This window comes from Nomascus leucogenys, chromosome 9 (genome assembly GCF_006542625.1).
Source record: "Nomascus leucogenys isolate Asia chromosome 9, Asia_NLE_v1, whole genome shotgun sequence".
NCBI lineage: Eukaryota > Metazoa > Chordata > Mammalia > Primates > Hylobatidae > Nomascus > Nomascus leucogenys.
In genome coordinates, this window is record NC_044389.1 from 63,363,999 (window position 1) to 63,390,984 (window position 26,986).

At 34.5% G+C, this 26,986-nt stretch overlaps 1 protein-coding gene across 2 annotated transcripts in view; it reads left to right on the plus strand.

The window, feature by feature from the left end:
- CFAP299 (cilia and flagella associated protein 299) overlaps positions 1 to 26,986 on the plus strand; it is a 659,626-nt gene that overhangs the window by 234,722 nt on the left and 397,918 nt on the right. For both annotated transcript variants that reach the window (XM_003265806.4, XM_003265805.3), the window contains exon 3: positions 26,374 to 26,464. In XM_003265806.4, coding sequence (XP_003265854.1) covers positions 26,374 to 26,464 — 91 coding nt within the window. The remainder of the gene's footprint in view (positions 1 to 26,373; positions 26,465 to 26,986) is intronic.

Consider the following 26,986-nt stretch of genomic DNA (forward strand, 5'->3'; position numbering starts at 1 on the left):
TTATAGAAAATATCTGAACTAATCTTATACCTCAAAATTGGCTATTACAATGTTATGTACCCACCTCTTCCATGACAGTCCCTGAGCCTAGAAGAATTGAATAGTTTAATTTCTGGTCTTGTGTCTCACAAAAGCAGTTCATTTTGATAATCACCTTCTCCTGAGTGTGTTGTTGATGCTTCAACTGGTGTCAATGCTCAGAATTTAGCAGGGGGTCAGTGCCTTTTTCAGATCCAAGAATCAAAGACCTGTAACTTAACAGTACAAGCATTAGTTAATAAGATACTTATACTACAGAAGGTCCTATCATTCTCTCTAACATGTACAAATTAAAACACTGTGATTTAGGAGTTACTGCCGTCAGTACTTCAAACCAGTGTATTAAAGTAGTTAGGTTACTTATTGAATATATCTGATTGCTAGTATTCTAGTGACAGAACTGTGACCAAAACCATAAAAAATGTCGTAGGTCCCATGCCAAAAGTATCAGAGTAAGACAACTAACTTTACTCTCCATCATCAAAAAGTAATTAATGCAAATACCAGTTTTGCAAATTCAATATCAAGATAAATAATCTCCTTTTACTTAAATACTATACAACAAAAAAAAGGACAAAGCAAGAACAAACACAAAATAATTTCTTTTCAGCTACTTTAAAAGAGCATCATCACATATTTCCAAGATTGGTTTCCAGTTACAGTACTGACAAGTGATTAGCTAACTTTCATCACCAAAATCTTCAAACCAGTATGACACTTGCACATATTTTGTTTTCAAGTACACACTTGAAGGCTCATCAGTAATAAATAACTTGGGATCAGAAATCACTAGAAAGTCTCACATTTTTTATTACTACTTACTCCAAGTGAATGTCACTTAATTTTAATAATGGTCAACACAACTGAATTAGTATGAGAGAAATCCCGATTAATATAATTTTCTTAATGACAAGGCCAATCTTTTCTGAACATTAAAACTTTGAACCCATGTCACGGTTTGTCTCTGTTTCCTAAAGAAGATGTAAAACCTACTAAAATTACTAATTAAATTGAATTACCTTGGAAATAAACATCATTTAAAAAATTTTATTCTCACCTACCTTTTCAAATAATAAATAATGTACAATTTCTGTTCAGAACTTACTGAAGACTTTTATGTTTTTGTTTTTTTGTTTGTTTTTTGTTTTTTTTTTTTTTTTTTTTTTGGCCAGGAACCTTAAAGTTCTCATAGCTCTCTAGATTATTAGCGGCAAGCAAAACCAACCAAATTCTAAATGGCTGGTGTGCAAATCAATTCCTGCAGGCCTGACAAAGGTAGCTTAGGAATTCCAGAGGTCATTCTCCTAAGAAGGCACAGATCAACACAAACTTGAGGTTAACTCTTGACTCAGAATAGTTAAAAGAACTCCACCAAATAAGAGCCTCAGGCACAGATGATTTCACAGGAATTGAATGAATTTTAAATATTGTATAATCCCAGATACGACTTAGACTATTTCAGAGCATTGGAAAAAAAAAAAAGGAAAACTTCTAAATTCATTTTTTGAAGTGTGTAGAACATAGATTAAAAAACCTCATAAAGATTATCTCTAAAAAGATACCTGCAGACTGACCTCACTTATGAATATAATAGATGAATAACTAAAATAGAACACTGCGTTTAAATATCTCATGAGTAAGTGAGGTTTACTCTAAGAGTACAAGAATGATTCCGTAGAAGATAGGAAATGGTATAATACATCATATAAATAGCACTAAGGAGAAAAATTGTAATCATTTCTATTTTGGTTATTTATTGCTGCAATAAAACCACCTCAAAACTCAGTGGTTGATAAAAATATTTATTTATTTGGTCATGATTCCACAAATTGTGCACGTCTTGGCTGGGGTAGCTTGTTTCTACTCCATGTGGTATCTGTTAGGACTGGAATGTTCAAATGGCTTCTTTAGTTACATGTCTCCTCAGCTGGGAATGGCTGGAACAGCTAGGTGTTGGTCAAACATTTTTCTCTTTTCATGTGGGCTTTCCATGTAGCTAGTTTGGGTTTTCATATAACATGACAGGTTCATGGTAGTTGGACTTCTTCCATGGTGACTGGCTTCTCCCAACTGCAAAAGTGGAAGCTTTGAGAACTTTTTAATATTACTTCCGCCATAATATATAGATCAAAGAAAGGGGAAGTAGATTGTACTTCTTGATGCAGGAGTGCAAAGCTCATTATGAGAGAATATAAGGGAAGAGGTGGAGCGAGATGGGGGAATATAAGGCTTCACCCATAGTCTCTTTGCCAAAAGACACCAAGTTAACAACTACCTACACAGAAAAAAAGCACCTTGGTAAGAACCAAAAATCATGTGAGCCCTCAGTAGCTGTCTTTAACTTTATATCACTAAAAGAGGCATTGAAGAGATAGAAAACACAGTCCTCAGTGGCAGATGCCAGTCTCCTCCCTCACCCCTGGCAGAAGCTACATTGTGTAGAGAGCATCTCTGGGCAGTGGGGGAGAGAGAACACTGCAATTGTGAGGCATTGAACTCATTGCTATCCTGCTAGAGTAAAAAGGAAACCAGACCAAATTCAGCAGACGCCTGCCCATGGAAGGAGCATTTAAACCAGCCGTAGCTGGAACAGAATTGACAAAACTAGTAGTTGGAACTTGAGTTCCCACACACCTCACCACTGAGGGCTACTGCACTCTGTGTCTCCAAGTAAACTTGAAAGGCAGTCTAGGCCATAAGGACTGCAATGCTTAGGCGAATCCTGGTGTTGAACTAGGCCTAGAGACAGTGGACTAAGTGATCACACAACATACTGAGACACCAGCTGGGACAGCCAAGGGAGTGCTGGCAACATCCCTCCCCTAACCCCAGGCTGCATAGCCCATGACTCCAGAAAGGACCCCTTCCTTCTGCTTGAGGAGAGCAGAGGTAAGAGTGGGGAGGACTTCGTCTTGCATCTATGATACCAGCTCAGCCACAGGACAGAGCACTGGTCAGAGTTGTGAGACCCTTGTTCCAGGTCCTAACTTCTAGACACACCCTGGGTCAGAAGGGAACCCTCCGCCTTGAAGGAAAATACCCAGTCCTGGAAGCATTTATCACCTGCTAACTGAAGAGCCCCTGGGCTCTGAATACCAGCAGTGATACCCAAGTACTATGTCAAGGGCCTTGGTGAGCCTCTAGACTTGCTGGCTTCAGGTGAGACTCAGCACATTACCAGCTATGGTGGCTACAGGGCAAAGCTCCTTTGGCTTGGGAAAAGCAGAGGGAAAAGTAAAGGGGACTTTGTCTTGCACTTTAGGTACCAGCCTAGCCACAGGTGGGTAGAGCACTAAGTGGGCTTTTGGGGTCCCCGATTCCAGGACTTGACTCTTGGGTCGCATTTCTGAACCTGCCCTAGGCTAGAGGGATACCTACTGCCCTGAAAGGTGAGTCTCAAGCCAAGCAGCATTCATGACAAACTGACTAAAAAGACCGCGACCCTTAAGAGAACATCAGTGGTAGTCTAGCAGTACTCCACAGGGCCTGGGGTGTTGGTGGCTTTGGGGTAAGTCTCCTCTGCCTTTGAAAAAGAGAAGGAAGAGTGGGAAGGGCTATGTTTTCTGGTCTGAGTGCCAGCTCAGCTGCAATACAATAGAACACCAGGTAGAATTCTAGGCTATTTGACTCTAGCCCTTGACTCCTAGATGATATTTCTGGACCCATGTGGGTCCTGTGGGACCTCGCCACACTAAAGAGAAGGACACAGACCTGTCTGGCTTTGCCACTGGCTGATTGTAGAGCTCTGGGGTCTTGAGTGAACATAGGCTTAGCCAGAGAGTGATTACATCATGCCTTGATAAGACTCAGTGCTTTGCTGGCTTCAGGTCTGATGCAGTACAGTCATAGTGGTGGTGGTCACAGGGGTGTTTCTGTAACTCCACCCCCAGCTTTAGGTGGCTCAGAAGAGAGACAGAGAGTCTATATGCTTGGGAGAAAGTAAGAGAAGAGAACAACAGTCTCTGCCTGGTAACCTGGTGAATTCTCCTGGAACTTGTTCAAGACCATCAAGGTGGTACCTCTATGAGCCTGAAAGAACCACAGCATTTACTGGGCTTGGGGGTCCCCCTAAAGCAGATAAACCTTAGATCACAACACTCAAGTCCTTTTAGATATCTGAAAAGACTTCCCAAGAATGATAGCTACAAACAAGCCCAGATAGTGAAGGCTGCAATAAATACCTAACTCTTCAATGCCCAGACACCAAAGGACATTTATTAGCATCAGTGCTATCCAGGAAAACATGACCTCATCAAATGAACTAAATAAGGTATTGGACGAATCCGGGAGAAAATGCGTGACCTTTCAGACAGAGAATTCAAAATAGCTGTATTGAGGAAACTCAAAGGAATTTGATGCCACAAAGAAGGAAATCAGGCTTCTATCAGATAAATTTAACAAAGAGATTGAAATAAAAAGAATCAAGCAGAAATTCAGGAGGTGAAAAATGTGACTGGCATACTGAAGAATGCATTGGAGTCCTTTAATAGCAGAACAGATCAAGCAGAAGAGGGAAATAGAGAGCTTTGAAGAAAGCCTATTTGAAAATACACGGTCAGAGGAGACAAAAGAAAAAAGAATGAAAAACCATGAAGCACACCAACAAGATCTAGAAAATAGCCTCAAAAGGGCACATCACAGAAAAACACAGACTATAGCACTGTAACTGTGCTGTGTAAACTGCTTATCTTAAATAGAAAGACTAAACAATGAGCCAATCAGAAATAATAACTACAACAACTTTTTAAGACATGGACAATGTGGTAAGATATAAATAAAAACAACAAAATACTAAAAAGTGAGGGAATGAGGTTAAAGTGTAGAGTTTTTGTTTTCTCTTTGCTTGTTTATGCAATCAGTGTTATTTTCAGCTTCAAATAATGGACTATACGATAGTATTTGCAAGCCTCATAGTAACCTCAAGTAAAAAAACCTACAACAGATACACAGAACTAAAAAGCAAGAAATTAAATCATACCACCAGAGAAAATCATCTTCACTAAAAGAAAGACAGGAAGGAAGGAAACAAGGAGAAGAATACCACAAAATAACCATAAAACAAATAACAACATGGCAGGAATAAGTCCTTACTTATCAATAATAAGATTGAGGCTGGGCACCGTGGCTCAAGCTTGTAATCCCAGCACTTTGGGAGGCCGAGGAGGGTGGATTGCTTGAGGTCAAGAGATCGAGACTAGCCTGGCCAACATGGTGAAGCCCTGTCTCTACTAAAAATACAAAAATTAGCTGGGTGTAGTGGCGGGCGCCCATAATCCCAGCTACAAAGATTAGAGCCTTTATTAGGCTCTAACCAGCTTAACAAAGAAAAAAAGAAAGACTATTCTCGGGAGGCTGAGGCATGAGAATCATTTGAACCTGGGAGGTGGAGGTTGCAGTGAGCCAGGATCATGCCACTACACTCCACCCTGGGCAATAGAGCAAGACTTAATCTCAATAATGATAATAATAATAATAATAACAACAACAACATTGAATGTATAAAGACTAAACTCTCCAATAAGAAGACATAGAGTGAGGCCAGGCACGGTGGCTCACACTTGTAATCCCAGCACTTTGGGAGGCCGAGGCAGGCGGATCACAAGGTCAGGAGATCAAGACCACGGTGAAACCCCGTCTCTACTAAAAATACAAAAAAATAGCTGGGCATGGTGGCGGGTGCCTGTAGTCCCAGCTACTCAGAGAGGCTGAGGCAGGAGAATGGAGTGAACTTGGGAGGCGGAGCTTGCAGTGAGCTGAGATTGTGCCACTGCACTCCAGCCTGGGCGACAGAGGGAGACTCCATCTCAAAAAAAAAAAAAAAAAATCTCTAAAAAAAAAAAAAAAAAAAAGACATAGAGTGGGTGAATGGATTAAAACACCCAGACCCATTGATCTGTTGCCTACAAGAAACATACTTTACCTATAAAGAACTCATAGACTGAAAATAATGGCATGGAAAATAAGATTCTATGTCAACAGATACCAAAAAAGAGCAGGAGTCACTATACTTATATCAGACAAAAAAAGGTTTCAGACAAAAATTATAAGAAGATACAAAGAAGGTCACTGTATAATGATAAAGAGGTCAATTCAGCAAGAGGATACAATAATTTTAAATATATATACATATACCCAACACTGGAGCACCTAGATATGTAAAGGAAATAATATTAGAGCTAAAGAGAGAGGTCCCAATACAATAATAGCTGGAGATTTCAACATCACACTTACAGCATTGGATAGATCATCCAGATAGAAAATCAACAAAAAAAAAAATCAGACTTAATCTGCAGGATAGCCCAACTGAATTTAATGGATATATATAGAACATTTCATCAAAGAGCTGCAGAATACACATTTTTTTCCTCAGCACATGGATCATTTCCAAGGATAAACCATATGTTAGGTCACAAAACAAGTCTTAAAACTTTCAAAAAATTAAAATAATATCAAGCATCTTCTCTGACCACATTGGAATACAACTAAAAATTAATAAAAAGAATAATTATGGAAACTATACAAATACTACAAATTAAATGATACGCTCCTGAATGACCAGTTGGTCAATGAAGAAGTTAAGAAGGAAATTGAAAAATTTCTTGAAAGAAATGATTATGGAAACACAACATATCAAAATCTATGGGATACAGCAAAAGCAGTACTCAGAGGTAACTTTATTGCTGTTAAGTGCCTACATAACAAAAGAGGAAAAACTTCAAATGAACAATCTAGTGATGCATCATAAAGACCTGGAAAAGCAAGAGCAAACCAAATCCAAAATTAGTAGAAGGAACAGAATAATAAAGATTGGAGCAGAAATAAAGGAAATTGAAATGAATAAAACAACACAAAATATCAATGAAACAGAGTTGGTTTTTGAAGTTAAACAAAATTCACAAACCTCTAACCAGCTAACAAAGAAAAAAAGAAAGACTAGCCAAATAAATAAAATCAGAAATGTAAAAAACACGTTACAACTGATGCTGCAGAAATTCAAAAGATCATTAGTGGCTACCATGAGCAACTATGAGTTGGAAAATCTAGAAGTGGACAAATTCTTAGATACATACAACCAGCCAAGTTTGAATAATGAAGAAGTCCAAAACCTGAACAGATCAGTAAGTAATGAGATCAAAGCCATAATAAAAAATCTCCTAGTAAAGAAAAGCCTGGGACCTGATGGCTTCACTGTTAAATTCTCACAAACATTTAAGAAGAGTTAATACCAATCCTACTCAACCTATTATAAAAAATAGGGGAGGAGGGAATACTTCCAAACTCATTCTACAAGGCTAATATTATCCTGATACCAAAATGAGACAAGACACATCAAAAAAGGAAACCAGAGACAAATATCTCTCATGAATATTGATGTAAAAATCCTCAACAAAATAGAAGCAAACCAAATTCAACAATACATTAGAAAGATCATTCATCATGATCAAGTGGCATTTATCCCTGGGATGCAAAGATGTTTCAACATGTGCAAGTCAATCAATGCGATTCAGCCTATAAACAGAATGAAGGATAAAAACCATATAATCATTTCAATTTATGCTGAAAGAGTATTTGATATAATTCAACATCCCTTTATGATAAAAACTCAAAAATCTGGGGATACAAGGAACATAACTCAACATAATAAAAGCCGTGTATGAAGATTCACAGTTAGGATCATACTAAATGGAGAGAAACTGAAAGCCTTTCCTCTAAGATCTGGAATGTGACAAGAATGCACACTGTCACCACTGTTATTCAACATAGTACTGGAAGTCCTAGCTAGAGCAATCAGAAAAGAAAAAGAAATAAACGGCATCCCAATTGGAAAGGAAGTCAAATCATACTTGTTTGTAGATGATATAATCTTATATTGGAAAATAACTCAAGACTCCACCAAAAAAAAAAACAAAAAGCAAACAATTCAGTGAAGTTGCAGTAAACAAAATCAACATACAAAATTCAGCAACCTTCGTATATGCAAATGATAAACAATCTGAAAAAATACTTAAAAAGTAATCTCATCTACAATAACCACATATAAAATTAAATACCTAGGAATTTACTTTACCAAAGAAGTGAAAGATCTCTATAACGAAAACTATAAAACACTGATTGTTGATCAGGATGTAGAAACTTGTACTCTTAAAATTGTACGCGGGACTACAAAATGGCACAATCCCATTAAAGAGGAATTTTATAATATTGAACACAATAAAATGTTTATGTACTCTTTGACCAGAAATCTTACTTCTAGAATTTATTCCAAACATATACCGGCAAAAACATGAAATGACCTATACACAAAGCAATGTGCTCAAGCAGTATTTTTCATAGCAAATAAGGGAAAACAACCCAAATGACTATCAGCAGCAAAGTGAGTAACCTATGGTATATTCCTACAATCAAGTACTATGTACCTAAAAAAGGAGTGAAATGTCTGTTACTACTATGGCATAATCCCCTGAATATAATGTTAAGTAAAATAGCAAGGTCAAGGCAAACATGTATAGAATGTTTGCTTTTATTAAAAACAATATGAACAGTTGAAAAGCAATATGACTAATTCTTTTTTAAAAAAATGATCTATGTAGAAGGAAGGGAATAGAAGGGTAGAAGGGACTAGGGGAGATGAAAGCTAAACTTCTGTAAATCTTAAGTTGTAGATTTCATTGTAGAATTCTGTGAATATTTTATATAATTAAAAAGAAGAATTTAAAATATCTGAAACATTGAAAAATAAATGAAACTATATGTATATCTAGCTGGTATCATACCTATTTAAAAAGGACCTTTTGCAACTGAAGTTCCTTTAAAACATAGTAATTTTACCATACATCCATAATGAGATATACTCTAAGGAAAAAAAAAGATCTGCAAAAGCCATAAACTGTTTTGAATAAACAAGTTATTGATAATAATATTGGCAATTTTATTTTGAAACTATATTTGTGATAAAGCAAATGATTTATGTTGGGGTTTTTGAACCTGGGGATTTTTTATTTGGATGAAAGGAGACTGTGGTAGAGATGTGAGTGTATCTCATACAGGGAATGTAACTGACTTAGGGTCTCATTACTCTTTGAAATCCGTGATGCATTTGCACCCTTATGACATCTACTACGGGCTGCTTTCCCCCAGTGACTAAGTGTGGCTGGGGTATTAAGGTGAACCCATTGCAGGGAGCCATAGACCTTTATTGGCTGACTTTGGCTCAAGAACTCTTGTATGGCTTTGTTAAGCCTTCCACAGAAGTCTAGGATGCTTCTATCCAACTCTGTCACTTTGTCATTCTTTCTCTCTATCACTTGGAGTCAAACTTATATCCCAGTATTTCAAGTTTTATTAAAGGAATAGTATAGGGCGTATACAGAGGTTATCATGCAACAAGCCTTTCTAATAGTATTTTTTTAAGTATCTTTCTTCCCAAACTCCCCTATCTAAACCCCTCTTTTTTCCTTACAGTCCCTACCCTATTTGTACACTCCTCTGCTCTGAACACTGAAGAGCCTGCAATTCCTGAAGAATGACAGTCTCTACCACTGTGTACAGTTACTGAGAAATGCAGTATGGGCTCTGACTGCTTTCCTCTGGTAAAGCGTTGCCCCCATTTTACCACAGTTTCCAGGTATTTATTTAGAATCTTTCAAAAATTAGAAAAACTCAGAGACTAGACATATGTAGCATAAGGACCTTCAGCTTTCTAAAGCCTCACTTGCTCATGACCAGTCCCAGCATTCTGCAGAGTAATAACTGCTTCCCACAAATTGAGAGGGACCTGGAGGCAGGTGTACCAAACAAGAGGTTTCTGTCTTTGCTTTCATTTTTTTAATTGGCTTTCCCTGTGTAAATATAACCAGCAGGTCAGGAAGTACATTCCAAATCAGGATAAAAGATGTAGCTGCCTCCCAGGAGAGAATGAAAGTAAAGTTTTAATGTGTTTTCAGAATGAAATCAAACACATTCAGACACAAAGAACATCTATTTCCTTTCTAAGCACCTTTATCCCCTGAAAGTGTGAGACTATTTTGACCTACCATATTTAAGTATTAACTAGAGAAACTTGCCAGACGTGCAAAAATGAGGAGTTCAGAGACAATTTCTTACACACAAGCCAACCTATTTTGTCTCCTTAAAAAGAAATAAACAAACAAACAAAAAAACCATAAGTTTTCATTGAAGAAAGTAAAGTCTGACTGATGTAAGACACTGCGGATCTGAAGACTCCCACTTGGAGCTTCCTCAAAATAGAAAATGAGAAGAAACTGCTGTCTAGTGTGCATGTTAACATTTCTTGACTTTCTTCTGTGTGCCTCTAACAATTGAAATCTTTCCCAGAGATGCTGAGAGCTTTACTGTACATTTGATAATTTAAAAACTCTTTCACATAAAAAAAGATGGGGAAAGTGATGTCATTTTCCTGCTCAGTGGAAATTTGACCCTCATTTCTTCTCACCAATAAATGAATTTCATTTCTCAAGTAATTTTCTCCTTTTCTGAAAGTTATTAAAATATAAATTGATGACCTCTTGGAATTTCCATGGAGATCACTGTATTGTAAAAATTCTTAAACCACAAATCTCTCCAAATGTAATCCTAACTGACCTGGCTCCTAAAGAATATTGTTTCAATTAAATTAAAAGTAAGTGAAAAGGCAATTAAGAATAGTTTACGAAAAAAAGGGGAGGAGACTAAAAAAGCACATATCGGATTTAGCCCTACTGTTCTCTCCTTTCGTGTTTAAATAATAATCTCTCAGAGATTAAAGGCGGGTTGTCTGTTGAATTGATGCTGAAAGGAAAGGAGCTGAAATTGTTCACTGGTTGCCATTTTCCTTCTATGCAATTTTAACTTAAAAATGCTGTTCTAGTGTATTTATATATATATGAGTACATATGATTTTGTTGTTTAAATAAAAACGAAAAGTTGTTTAAAGTCTAGGAAACCAAAACATAATTAGAATGATGCTTGAAATTTTCATTTATTTTTGCAACTGTGAAATGTAAGCAATATGTATTATTTTAAAAGTTTATATTATATCCTAATACAATGTATATTTGAGTCAATTAAAATGTAATATGCATTATTAAATCAATGAAAGCCTCACTTTTAAATAATTATTTTTATTTTAATTATAGATTCATTTTCTGCTAATTCAACAAAGAACTTCAAAAATTTTGAGGAAAAAATGACTGGTGTAAAATTTTTAAAAAACAATAATAAAAGTTTGTTTCTAAAATGTTAGAAAAAATGAGTTAGAAAAACGTTTAGGAAAAAATGAGTGTGTGTTATTCTGATCAATTAATATTATACAAACATATTGAACCTATTTTATATATGTGTATACTTCTAATTGGTCTACATTTTTTATAATCCAGTCAGTTACTTTGAAGCTTCTACATAAAAATTTAAACTTAGAATTGAATAAGTTGTGATTAGAATTTAATGATTTAGAAAATTGCAAAACTATGTACCATGTTTCCTTTGTTCTAGTATAAAATTAATCCTAGAAAAATCACAACCAAAGTTTTGTAAATTTAATCAATTTTCTCTTTACTTTCAAGAAAACTAAAAGAAAAATGACAACAATATCAAAAATAAAAGTTGTGGAAAGAGAGATGATAGTCAAGGCTTTTCCAAGCCTATGTTGTGGTGATCAGATTATTTTTCTCTTAAAAATAGTGAATATAGTGGATTCCATTAATTTATGTTATATATTATAGTAACAATTAAAATAAAAATTTATTGAGTCTTTACTGCAGACTAAGTTGAAATATAAGGTACTCAGTTTTCCTGGCTTCCTGCATGGAGAGGAGAAAGAAGAAAGGATGGCATGAAGGAGATGATTTATGGAGGACATGATTTTTGAGTCTTGTATAGAGGTTTTTAGAGAAGAGGGGGAAGAAGGACCTTCTAGACTGAGGGTTGAGGGCTATCAAAGGCACAGGGAACTGTGCAATGGCTGTAGTGTACCATGCAATTAGGTTGATGGCAAATCAAAAGATAAGTTTCTGGCCCCAGAGGATAATCTCTGTGTACTATATCCTCAGTAAGTAAATTGTAAAGCAGGAGGAGATAGAGACTGGACCACAGTTTTATTGGTGGCCATGTTCTCTACACATGACTACACTGCCTATCAGGTAGCCAGCCAGCTAAGGCTCTGTTAGCAACATTCCCTCTTTGTCTCCTCAGGCTTGAGGGTGAGAAGATCTTCCTACTGCGTCATTGTGGCTAATTCTTGTGTGTTTCCATCACTCTTTGTGAACATTCTGAACCCTGTTGACATCTTTATTATACTCTCTTCCCTTAAGCTCTTTTAGTGTTTCGTTTGTTTTCTGCTGGGACTCTGACTGATAAAGTGAATTTTGGATGTGAACAGTGAGGAATAAAATCTCAGAGGATTCCACATAGTTTGGCTTGGGTATTCAGGCAAATGGTGTATAGTTGACCATTTATGTTGGAAAAGTATATTACTATATTTCTTTAGAAATATGCTATAATGTAAAGTTGTTTAAAAATATTCTAGATAATTTTAACTAGCTTTTTTTCTTTTACTATTATAACATAGGACAGAAGAAAAGGTTTTGAGCAATTTTAACTCGGTTTGGTTTGTAATTCATAACAAAGATAAAATGACTAATGAGGAAATTAAAATCTGCATGTCAAATTAAAGAGAACTGATGGGTGGGAATTAAAATTAGTAGGGAATAATAATGAGAGAGTTTAGCAAAATTGCATGATGCAAAGTAATATACAAATTACATTTTATTTTACATACCATCAACAAGCAGAAAATGAAAAAAAACGCTTTCCACATTAATATTAATATCCTGTTGTTAGACATAAATCTAACAAAAGATGTACAAGACTTATTAAGAACAAATGCAATAAAACTTTATTGAAAAAACTTTAAAAATCATAAATAAGTAGTGAGACACACTATTTTTAGCTTCATGATTGGAAGCTACAGTATCATACAGATGTTTATTCTTTACAAATTGGAAATTCAAATAAAAATTCCAAGAGTTTTTTAAAAGTGGAAGTTGACAAATATATTTTAAAAGTTTGGTAGTGATACAAAGAAAATCAAAGACATTTTGAAAAAGAAAGGATAAGGTTTCCTTTTTTGACAACAAAATTTATCGTAAATGCTCAGTCATTGATAGTGTGATATTGGCAGAAGACAGATACATAAAAACTGGAATAAAATAGAGAAGCTAGAAACAGATCTATGTATATATAAATATTTGATACATGACAAAAGAGGCATCGAAGGTTCTTTTCATTAAAGTTTTAAACATTGCATAGGCAATATAGTGATTACTTCAGGGTGGAGAAAGATTTATTTAAAGTGGAAAAAAGTCTATAACAATGAAAAATTTTGATATATATTGGTATACATTCAAATTAGATCTAATTATAGAAATTCCAATAAGAGCAAAAATACAAACTACGTGTGGAATAATGTATTTGCAGAGCATGTAATAAATAAAAATCTAAAATCTAGAATATATGAAACACTCCTGCAAAACTACAATATAAGTAACTCAATAATATTAAGTAGACAAAAAACTGAAATGAGCATTTTGCATGAGAGGAAATTAATATGACAAAACATCAATAAAAATAGGAAAATGCAAATTAAAAGCACTCTGAGGTTGCTTAACCTCACACTGGATTGCTTATATTAAAAAGTTCTAAATTACTACATGTTGGGAATGGTGTGAAGCAAAATGAACTTTCATACTCTCATAGTGAAGTGTAAATTGGATCAACAATTTTGGAAACAAGTGGCTTTATTTTGTAAATCTGAAATTAAATGTGCTATTACACAGCTCTTGTATTGCTAGCCATAGATCTTTGAGAAATGTATACTCAGAAATGTACACATGTACAGTAAATTCTACCAGCATATTTATAATAGACCCAAAGGAGAAACAACTCTGAAGTCTATACTAAGAGAAAGGATAAATAAATGGTTGTATATTCATACAGGAGAATACAATGAAATTGTGGTACAGCTACATGCACCAACATGTGGAACATACTAAAGAAATATATGTGGAAAATGCTAAAGAAACAATATATTACAAATATATACTTTGTGGTTTCATTTATAGAAAGTTCAAAAACAAGCAAAATTACACCATATTGTTTAGGGGTACATACTTAAGTGATACAAAGAGGTGATGATTCTAAAATTTGGAGACTGAGATAAAGAAAATGTGGGAGTAAATATCATAAAAGTGAGAAGGTGGTTAGCCATGCTGTAGGAGGTGGGAAAATGGAGTTGTGAGCAGGATGGAGTGATCAGCGGCTTCTACCTAAAGTATTGTTGTTACTGTTCTTATTTCAAAATAAACTTATGAGTGTATTATTTTAATATAAATTCATATTCAAGATAAGGAAGTTTTTCCATGCTCTTTGCTGCAAGTTTCCGTGGTGCTTTTCATTTGGGCCTTTTTGTGGTTATCTGGCTTGAAATTGTTTCCACTTTGCTAAAGATAACTGGAGAGAAACAAATAACTGACTTTGGTAACTAAATTCTGCATATTTCAGGAGGTGAAAATGTTCTAATTTAGCTCACATGATGAAAAAAACTTGAAGTATTTTCAAGCTGTACAAAAGAAGTGATAAGCAAGAAAGTGTATGTAGAAAAATAAATATATTGTAGAAAATTATTACATCTTGTTCCAAAATGAGAAACAGCATGTTATGGACTAAACTGTATCTGTCCTCAGAATTCATATGTTGAAATCCTAACCCCAAATATCATGGTATTTGGAGACTGAGGCTTTGGGAGGTCACTAGGTTTAGATGACATCATTAGGGTTGGGCCCTCATGATGGGATTAGTGCTCGTATTAGAAGAAACACCAGAGTTTGTTCTTGCTTTCTCTGCCATGTTGATACTGTAGGGTAGCAATCTGAAAGCCAGAAAGAGGGCCTGTACCCAGAACACAACCATGCTGGCACCCTGATCCCTCACTTCCAGCCTACAAAACTGTGATAAAATAAATTTCTGTTGTTTACACCACTCAGTGTATGCCATTTTGCCACAGCAGCCCAAAATGCCTAATACAGAGCAAATACAATGATACATTGAGAGAAGGAATGTAAAGATTCAATATCATTACAGATACATATGAAACATCTTTAATGTTTTTTTATTCTTTTTACTTTTTAATGTTTGTGGGTACATAGGGTAGGTATATATATTTATGGGAATGCATGAGATATTTTGATACATGCAGAGTAAATGAGGTATCAACATTATTCATCACCTCAAGCATTTATCCTTTCTTTGTGTAATGAACATTCCAATTAAACTATTTTGGTTCTTTTAAATGTACAATAAAGTACTGTTGACTGTAGTCACCCTGTTGTGCTATCAAATACTACATCTTATTCATTCTGTTTTTTTTTAACCTGTTAGCCATTCCTATTTCCCCAGCCCGGCTATCCTTCCCAGCCTCTGGTAACCATCATTCTACTCTCTATCATCATAAATTCAATTGTTTTAGCTTCTAGCTTCCACAAATAAGTGAGAACAAGCAAAGTTTGTCTTTCTGTGCCTGGCTTATTTTACTTAACAAAATTACCTCAAGTTTCATGTATGTTGTTGCCCATGACTGGATCCCAGTTTTTTTTTGTTTTGTTTTGTTTTTTTTGTTTTTTTTTTTGAGAGGGAGTCTCGCCCTGTTTCCCAGGCTGGAATGTAATGGTGCTATCTCGACTCACTGCAACTTCTGCCTCCCAGGTTTAAGTGATTCTCCTGCCTCAGCCTCCCGAGTAGCTGAGATTACAGACATGGGTCACCACGCTTGGCTAATTTTTTTTATGTTTAGCAGAAATGGGGTTTCACCATGTTGACCAGGCTGGTCTCAAACTCCTGACCTTGTTATCCACCCACCTGGGCCTCCTAAAGTGCTGGAATTATAGGCATGAGCCATCACGCCTGGCCCGATCTCAGCCTTTTTATTCCATATGTATATGTACTACATTTTCTTTAACTATTCATCTGTTGAAGGACGCTTAAGTTGCTTACAAATCTTGGCTATTGTGAAAAATGCTGCAACAAACATGGGCGTGCAGACGTGATATACTGATATACTTTGTTCTGGGTATGGGCTTAGCAGTGGGATTGCTGGTTCACATGATACCTCTCTTTTTAGTTTTCTGAGGAACATACAAACTGTTCTCCATAGTGGCTATAGTAATTTACAATGCTATCAACAGCGTATCGGGGTTCTCTTTTCTCCACATAGTCACCAGTATTTGTTATTGCCTATCTTTTGGATAAAAGCCATTTTAACTGGAATGAGATGATATCTCATTATAGTCTTGATTTGCATTTTTGTAGTGATTAATGATGTTGAGCACCTTTTTATATGCCTATTTGTCATTTGTATGTTTTCTTTTGAGACATGTCTATTCAAATCTTTGGCCTGTTTTTTGATTGGATTATTAAATTTCAGCTTATACAATTGTTTGAACTCTATGTATATTCTGGTTATTAATCCTTTGTCAGAAGGGTAGTTTTCTTCCATTCTGTGGGTTGTCTCTTTACTTTGTTGATCATTTCCTTTGCTGTGCAGAAGCTTTTTGACTTGATGTGATCCCATTTTTCCGTTTTTGCTTTGGTTGCCTGTGCTTGTGGGGTATTGTTCAAGAAATCTTTGCCCAGATCAATGTCCCAGAGATTTTCTCCAGTGTTTTCTTGTAGGAGTTTCACAGTTTGAGGTCTTAGATTTAAGTCTTTAATTCATCTTGATTTGATTTTTGTATATGGTGAGAGATAGGGGTCTAGTTTCATTCTTCTGCATATGGATATTCAGTATTTCTGGCACCATTTATTGAAAACTCATTTCCCTAATATATATTCTTTGCACCTTTATAAAAAATGAGTGCACTGGTGGTGTATGAATTTCTCAGTTCTCTATTCTGTTCCTTTGATTTATGTTTTTATGCCAGTACCATGCTGTTTCAGTTACTACAGCTCCATAGTATAATTTGAAGTCAGGTAAAGTGATTCATCTAGTTATGTTCTTTTTACTTAGGATAGCATTGGCTATTCTGGGTCTTTTGTGGTTCCGTATAAATTTTAGATTGTTTTTTCTATTTCTGTGAAGAATGCCATTGGTATTTTTATAGAGATTGCATTGAATCCATAGATTTCTTTGGGTAATGTGAACATTTTAACAATATTGTTTCTTCCAATCCATGAACATGGTATATTGTCCCATTTTTTGGTGTCCCCTTCCATTTCTTTTATCAATATTTTATAGTTTTTATTGTAGAGATCCTTCATTTATTTGGTTAATTCCTAAGTATTTAATTTTGTTTGTAGCTATAGTAAATGGTATTAATTTTTGATTTCTTTTTCAGATTATTCACTTTTGATATATGGAAATGCTACTAATTTATCTATATTAATTTTGTATCCTGCAACATTACTGAATTTGTTTATCAGTTCTAATAGTTTTTCAGTGGAGTCTTTAGGTCTTTCCAAATGTAAGATCATCTCATCTGCAAACAAGGATAATTTGACTTCTTCCTTTGCACCTTTCTAATTGGATGACCCTTATTTCTTTTTCTTTTCTGATTGCTCTAGCTAGGACTTCCAGTACTATGGTGAGTACAGTGGAGAAAGTGGACATTCTTGTCTTATTGCAAATCTTAGAGAAAAGACTTTCAATTTTTCCACATTAAGTATGATACTAGCTGTGGGTCTGTCATATTTGGCTTTTATTGTTTTGGGGGTATGTTCCTTCTTTCCACAGTTTTTGAGGGTTCTTATCATGAAAGGATGTTAAATTTTATTAAATAATTCCTCAGCATCAATTGCAATGATCATATAGTTTTGGTCCTTTGTTATGTTGATGTGATGTGTCACATTAATTGATTTTCATATGCTAAATCCTCCTTGAATCCCAGGGATAAGTTCCACTTGGTCATAATACATAATCTTTTTAATATGTTGTTGAATTCAGTTTGCTAGTATTTTGCTGGGGATTTTTGCATCAATGTTCATCAGGGATATTGGCCTGTAGTTTTCTTTCTTTGATGTATCTTTGTGTAGTTTTGGTATCAAAATAATACTGTCCTTGTAGAATGAGTTTGGAATTACTCTATCCTTTTCTATTTTTCAGAATAGTTTGAGTAGGATTGGTATTAGTTGTTCTTTAAATGTGTGATAAAACTCAGCAGTAAAGTCATTGGGTCCCAGACTTTCATTTGTTGGGAGACTTTTAATTTCAGCTTTAATTTTGTTACTTATTATTGGTCTGTTTATGTTTTGGTTTTCTTCATGGTTCAATTTTGGTAAGTTATACATATCTATACATTTATTCATTTCTTGTGGGTTTTCCAATTTATTGGCATAGAGTTGCTCATAGTAGCCTCTAATAATCCTTTGAATTTCTGCAGTATCAGTTATAATGTCTCCTTTTTCACTTTTACTAAAATTTTTTTTTTTTTTGAGAACAGATCTCACTCTGTCTGCCAGGCTGGGATGCAGTGGCGCAATCACACCTCACTGCAGCCTCGACGTCCCAGGCTCGTGTGATCTTCCCACCTCATCCTCCCAGGTAGCTGGGACTATGGGCAGGAGCCACCATGCCCAGCTAATGTCTTCTTTTTCACTCTGATTTTATTTATTTGGGTCTTCTTTTTTTTTTTCTTAGTCTGGCTAGAGGTTTGCTGATTGTATCTTTTCAAAAAAACCAATTTTCCCTTTTGTTGAACACTTATAATGTTTTCTTCATTTCAATTTCATTTATTTCTGATCTTTATTAATTTCTTATACCAATTTTAGGTTTGTTTTGCTCTTGCTTTTATAGTTTTTAAAGATGCATCATTAAGTTGTTTATTTTAAATTTTTCTGTTCTTTTGATGTAGGTGCTTATAGCTATAAACCTTTTTAGTACTGCTTTCGCTGAATCCCATAGGTTTTGGTATGTTGTGTTTCCCTTGTCATTTGCTTCAAGATATTTTTAAATGATGAGTTCATGTCTTTTGTAGGGACATGGATGAAGCTGGAAATCGTCATTCTCAGCAAACTATCGCAAGGACAAAAAACCAAACACCGCATGTTCTCACTCATAGGTGGGAATTGAACAATGAGAACACTTGGACACAGGAAGGGGAACATCACAAACGGGGGCCTGTTGTGGGGTAGGGGGATGGGGGAGGGATAGCATTAGGAGATATACCTAATGTAAATGACAAGTTAATGGGTGCAGCACACCAACATGGCACATGTATACATATGTAACAAACCTGCACGTTGTGCACATGTACTCCAGAACTTAAAGTATAATTAAAAAAAAAAAAAAAATATATATATATATATATATATATATATATAAAATCTCTTTCTTAGTTTCTTCTTTGACCCACTGGTCATTCAAGAATTATAAATAATTTTATCTGTGGAAAGGTAGAATTATTTTCTCCTAATTTATATAGAGGATAAAACAGAAAAATGTCATGTTTTCTGGGAAATGTACAAAAATATTATCTCTGTCTGATAGAGCAATAGGTGCCCCATATCAAAATACAGTAAAAACATATCTTCCATATTTAACTCTCAAATGAGTTTATATATTATGGTAAATAAAATTACATTTTCTCATCAAGTTTGCAAATAATTTTCCATTTTGGCCTCTAAAAAATAGAATTTAACTTATTTGGGACCATACAAATATAAATAATACAAATAGTTCTGTCAGTAAATTTATCCATGGGAAACAGAACTGTTTCTGTAAACTGTGTTTTCATAGATGTGTTTGTTTGTTTTTTAAGAAGATAACATTATAGATTTTGTATAATACACTTTTACTCAACTACTGTTTTTCACTTTGCTCTTCATTAATTTTTTCCAAACTAAGTATACAGCACATTTTAAGGAACTAAGGCACAGAGAGGTTGCGTTATATATTCGAACAAGTGTGAAAGAGTTGAATGTCAATTCTCTAAATGTGAAATATAGGCTAGATTGGAGTTCTCTGGCTTAAAAAAATTAAATCTACCTTTGAACAGAACAGTTGATGAGAACTTCAGTCTAGACTGGAATGATAATAATAGCTGATTAGCTTTCCTTAGAGACCGCAAGACCAGCCGACTCTGATTACTCCCAGGGGAACCCCCAGATAAAGTCTGCATACCTCACTCCTCCTACTCTCCTACACCCCTACTGATTTCTGTTCCTTCTCCCCAGTGAATTCTCATTGTTTTCACAATGTAAAAATATTATGATGTAGTGTTTATGATACGCTGCTTTGATATATTGTGAGCCTTCATTATAGTGAAATAAAGCCTGAGAATTAGTGAATCTAGAATAAAACTGAATACCAGCTGATTATAATGAAGTTATAAATATACTTCCCATTGGAGTTTATTTGAAAATAATTAAAATTGTTTGCAAAATATCTAGCAGAGGGACTAGTACAAAGTCAGTGCCCAATAGCTAAAAAGTATTGCTGTTAGAATACATTTAATCCCAGATTTGAATTAGGGATTATTAAGAAACTGCTTATTAGAAAACATCTTTTTTTTTTTTTTTTTTTGAGATGGAGTCTCGGTCTGTTGCCAGACTGGAGTGCAGTGGCATGATCTTGGTTCACCACAACCTCTGCCTCCCAGGTTCAAGTGATTCTCCTGCCTCAGCCTCCAGAGTACCTGGGACTATAGGTGCATGCCACCACCGCCAGCTAATTTTTGTATTTTTAGTAGAGACAGGGTTTCAGCATGTTGGCCAAGATGGTCTCCGTCTCTTGACCTTGTGATCTGCACACCTCGGCCTCGCAAAATGCTGGGATTACAGGCATGAGCCACCACTCCCAACCTAGAAAACATCTTAATGATTAATCAAACTTTGTTTGTTAGAACACTTCCAGTTATACATTAAAAATCCAAAAGATAATTGATATCACAAATATGTAGTGAAAGAATTTACTTAAAAAATAAACTCTTAAAAAGTAACTCTTGAAAATAAGTTTCTACTTTAACAGTTTTCCAATTTTTTTCCTTTTGTTATTCATTCGTTTTGAGTGTTAAGTTAATAATGTCAGTTTATGTGATGATGATATACAAACAACATACTTAAATCATAAAACCAGTAACCTAATTGTTGAAGATTAATAATATGTTTATAATCATTCAAGTAGGATTATATAAATAGCTTTAGCTATTGATTAATCATGGTTGGTAAAAAGTAACTCATCCATATAACTTTTACCACATTTTGAAAGTGCAGTGGAGTATGAACAATAAAGATGGAGTATTTGCCTTTGTAGAACTTATAACACTAAGATTTTGAAACAGACCTACTTCACTTCTTGAGGAAGTAACTGCTTTTGTAATATTTATTTAAGCAAGGTTTCTCAGGTCACTGACTGTTAAATAAACCTAGTTAAATAAGGGTAATGCATGTTAAAGATTTAAGAATTCCTTACCTCACACTCTGCATTTACTTTCATTCTTTTCCAATATTTCCTCTTGCTAAGAAGTTTCAGGTTTTCAGCTGTAGCATAATATAAGAATGATTATTATGTAACATTTTTTTCTCCACTTCAGATAGCTTTGGAGCCAAATATCCTTATCCTCTCTGTTCCAAATTTATGTAATACTTCTATCTTCCTCATTGAGTTTATAAGAAATGATGTAAGTCTATGTATGTGAGACTTGCATAATAATAAAATAAGAGCAATATGAACTTAGGATATTGTCAGGATGATAGTCATTTTCTTGGACTAATTATATATTAATGATGTTTGGTGGTTAATGATACAGTATGATTGCTTTAGACCACAAGTTTTATGTCTGCTATTGGGCCTAGATACTATTTAGCACATCATGAAATCCAGGTTCAGAAAAATGTGGTTGTTTGGACTAATCAGTTGATAAATGAGTAGGAATTAAAGATTGATATTCCATCTTATATTCTAGTTCAATTTTTATTATCTTGTGCTATTATTTAATAGACTTAACCTATGACTGTCTTAGAAAATTCATTTTAGTTATGTAAGTAATACAGTCTCTTGGGAAATTCTTAGAATATTTCACCTAAGCTTAAATTCCAATTTGATCACCAAGCCAATCGCACAAGAGCATCTTTTTCCAGAAAAGTGAACAAATTTCAAATGGTCAAGTACCTTTTTGGATTAGGTGGGTAAAAAAGTAACAGAAAACCCCAAAATGACAGTGGCTGAAACCAAATAGAAATTCTTTTCAGTCTCATATTCAAGAAGTCCAGCTGGTGTCACTCAAGGCTGTGTTGGTATTCTGAAATATCAGGGACCCTGCTCCTCTCTTTGTTTCTCCATAATAGTGACCTCCAACTTATGACCAAGATGGCAGTTGGAGTTTCAGTCATTATATTGCATTCTAGCTACAAGAAAAAAAGTACCCTTCCCTACTTTAAATACACTCCTTAGAAGGCGCAAATCATTTTCACTTGGCTCTTAATGTGTAAAAGTTAGTGACATGAACATAACTAGCTGCAAAGAGACTAAGAAATGTCGTCTTTATTTCAGGCTGCTACATGCCCAAGCGAAAATAGGGGCTTTCATTGTTACAGAAGAAGGGGGAACAGTGTCTGCCATAGTAAGTGTCCAGGGACAATAAGAATTCTATTGCCTATTACCTTAATTTCTTGTCCAGCCCAGATATCTGCTGAAAACCTCAGTCATTAGCAAGAGAGTCACGCTTAGCAAAATATTAGGAGTGCCATCCTTACTAGTGAATGATGCCTAAAAATCTATTTTTCTGGCATTTTATATCTGATATATCAGTGATAATTTTGATTTTCCTTGGAACTTTCATAAACATCCACTTCCAGGAATAGTTATAATAATAGCAATAAAACAGTAAGTTGCAAAATATATAATAAAATGAGCAACTGACCACATGATACTATATATATTTTAATGTGTACACAAATATATAGATACATTATAGACATATATCTATATATAATTTAAAAAACCTTGAAGGCTACAGGCAAAACTGATGTGATCATTACCTTTTGTGCTGTGGGATCAGGGTTGATGATCAAATTGGACTTTATCTGTGAAGCTCTAAAAATTTACAGCAAAATAAGGTATGCTTGGGAAGGTAGCTGGGGTAGGAAGTAGACATATTTTGTGGAAACTCTTAGGAATTCTGTAGTACCCTAACTGTATAGCCATTGTATCAATTACAGGTTTTTATTGTGAGCAATAGAAACCGATTCTAATGAACAAAATAAAAAGGGAATTGGAAGAGCACTGATTATCGTAGATTCAAAGACAAAGTTGAATAAGACTATGTAGTAGGAAGTAAGGGTAGCTACTATAACTCAGCTACCTTTCGTTCTTGTGTCTCTGTTAAAGATTTACATTCTCATGAGGTGAAATGACATTGGCAAAGCTTAGGGTGTATTCATTAGCTGAGATTTGGGAGGTAAGAGTTGTAAGTGAGTGGGTACCTCGATTCTACTAAGGCAAAGAACGTGGAAAAGACTGTTGCCCAAGTAAAAGTTAGGGTTATGTTGCCAATAAAAAGGGAGAAACAATATTAGGAGGCAAAAGCAATAGATGTCTACAACTATCACAGAAGACTAAATCTATTAATATTTCCTTCCTTCAACTGTAATTTTTAGGATGCTCTGTGGATATGTAGGGGAAGGTTTGGTTTTGAAGCTAGGATTAGTGATTTTAATTCTCAAAAGAGCCTTTACTTGGTTACACTACAGTGAACCAAGTTAACAAATTTTCTGTAGTATCAGAATTTGCTCAGAAATTCTTTTCTTTACTGCTCTTATTTTCTGAGCAATCTGGTCTCAACCTTTGTCGGTCATGCTATAGGAAGCTATGAGTGTCTGAGCTAATATTTACAAATATTTACTAAAAATCCCTAGACAGGATTGTATTTTCTCACCCCATTGATTTCAAGGTTGGCCACAGCACTTGCTTTGGCCAAGAAAATATGAGTGGAAGTTATATGTGTTACTTTTAAGCAGAAGCTCTAAGAGACAATATGTGGCTATGTTCTCTTTTCCCGCTGCACAATAACCAAAGATGGTTCAGATAGAAGATGTTTCATCAGTGTCTCAGTCCCCCAGGATGAAAAGCCGCAGTAAACCTGCTATTTATGCATATTATTATTGAGAAGTAATCTCTTGCAATTGTAAACCACTGGGATTTGGGCCATTGGTTACTATAGTATAACCTAACCACTGTTGATTTATGTACTTGTAAAATGAATTCTCTGTTCAAATTTCACAGAGAATTTCCAACAGACTGTGGTTTTTAAAACAGACCATAAGCAGGAAATTAGGTAGAAGCTGGATAAGTGATTAGAAGCTTATCCTGTGAGCAGTAGAAAACATGTAGATTTTTCTAAACAAGCAACTGACAAAATTACTTTTCTGTTTTAGACATTTAATATTAAAATAGTACATAGTACATATTGTAACATGAAACACTTTTGGACAGAACAGTGCATTAAAGAAATTCTCAAATATCTGATTCTCTCCTTTGGTACTAATTAGTAGTTATTTCCATGTATATTTAGGTTTTTTATTATTAAGTGATATATATATAAATATATATATTATATATAATATATAATATAAATAAATAATATATATTATATATTATATATAATATAAATAAATAATATATATTATATACAGTAAGTGATATGTACATATATATATGACAAGCTGAGGAAGATAAAACTAGAAAAACAAAAGCAGACAAGTTATGATCAATTTAAAGAGCTACATTTCTAGATCAATAACATAAACAGTAGGTTGCAATGATTTAACCTAGTAGTAATTGCTCCTTAACTCTTCGCAAAAAGCAATCACTAGGTGTATTTTATCTCTTAAATATTTCCCAAATCTATCCTTGCCTTCGTATCCTTAACATCACTTTTTTAAATCAGATGTTCATCATCTCTTTCTAAAGGTTTGTGATAGTCCCTTAATTAATCCCTGCAGTGTTGCTTTCCTCCAGGCTACCTTTTTCAAAGTTGCTGAATACTGTTTCTAAAACACAGTTTTGATTATCTTATTTCCTTGCATTAGACCCATTTGGTTCAACGCTTTCTGGTAGAATGACAAGGTCCAACCTCCTTAAGTAGCACACAAGCCTTCCCTGAAAGAGATTGTAAGAATGAGTTCTAAGACCAGACTCTACTATCTGGACTTACTAAATATTTATAACAATATGTTTATTATAATGTTAACTTCTATTAATATTACCTGGTTTCTCCCTCACATCTTGTGTTTACTCTCTGTTTTGCCATTACCCGATTGCCTTGCAATTTTACATTTGAATTTCTTTATTCCTTTTTATTTACTGGTAACTCTCTCCTTCCACCCCACAAACTAGTTAATACTATCTCAAGTTTTAACATTAAGTTCAATAATAATTGGTTTTAAATTTGAGATTAAGTGACTTTTCCTTGAATAAGACACTTCTTTTATGAACTCCTCTGATACTCGGTCTATATCTCTATTATTCCAGTTATCACATGGTATGACATTATGTTTATATATCTGGTTTATATATCTGTTTACCTCTATGAGACCATAGGCAACTTGAGAGCATGAACTATGTCTTGTGCATCATTGTGCCCTGATAACAGTTCCTGGTTCATAGCAGACACATAATGAAAAAGTTTGTGGAATATGTAGGAAATTGCTATATAAAGAAAATATTATTATTTCACAAATCACTCTTGAACTCACTATTATATGGTTCAGTTTTGCTTGATTGAGATCTTTGTGATACATTTCTTTTAAAATATATTTCTAGAGAATGTTATTTTTTGAATTCTTGGTGCTTCCTTTCATCTGACAAAGATAGGTCAACCTAGTTTCCTTTCCTGCCTTGATTATCTCTACTCATAGAGCTAAAATTAATGCTCTACTCCAGTAACGGTATTAGCATAGGTGTCTAGTATTTTAATTTCCTTAAATTAATAAGCTGTACTAAAATTATAGGCAATTTAAAATTTTTGTGAGAAGTGAGCCGTACGAACATGTTGGCTTTTCATGATATGTTAAAAAGGAATGAAATGGGCATGTAAATGAAATTATATCTGCCAAGAGTCTTGATATGGATATATTATTTAAGGGCTTGATTCCAACTATTTATAAATAAAGACTCTATTACTATATACAATTAAATTGAGGAATCTAGTAGATCATAATGATTTTGTTTATATGGTTTTCATGTTGCAAGGAAATTGTCACTTGAAATAAAGAAGCATTGTTGTTGGCTCCAGATTGTTGGAAACATATTCGTTATCTAATATATTATAACTGAAGATCTGCTTTTTGCAGGACACTAACAAGTGCTGGTAAAGACCTACAAGATAATTTTCTGACGGCCCTGGCAATGAGAGAAGAAGACAATCGCAGTGGAAAACTGAGTGTAAGTACATTTCACCCAACAGCTTAAAATGTATACACTAAAGGCACAATTAATATTAAAAAATGTAACATTAAATATCTTAAAGATATTTAACTAATTTACAAGATATAAGATGATTCCTCTTTATTAATTATATGTTACAGGAATATATATAGAAAGTTAAAAATTCCCATTTACATCTCTAGAAGTAGCCAAATAGTTAAAAAGAAAAAGGATTCTAAACGTTCATTGCAAAGAAAATGCCTATGCATGGCAGAATGGCTCTTTAACCTGGGTAAAGGCTTCTGCTTCTTTTAAACTTAACCTCTTCTTACATTCTCCCAAGTTGCATCACCCACTAACCCCAAGTTTTGTCCCCTGATTTTATGTGACTCCTAGAATATAATACCATAGTCTGCCTTTTAGTCCTACCTTGGAAGAGGTGATAGAAATCACGTAATAGAAGAACTGTGTTGTCATTATTATTTTGGATGATCCCAGGATAATATACTTTTACTTTATTAAAATGTGTGCTATATAAAA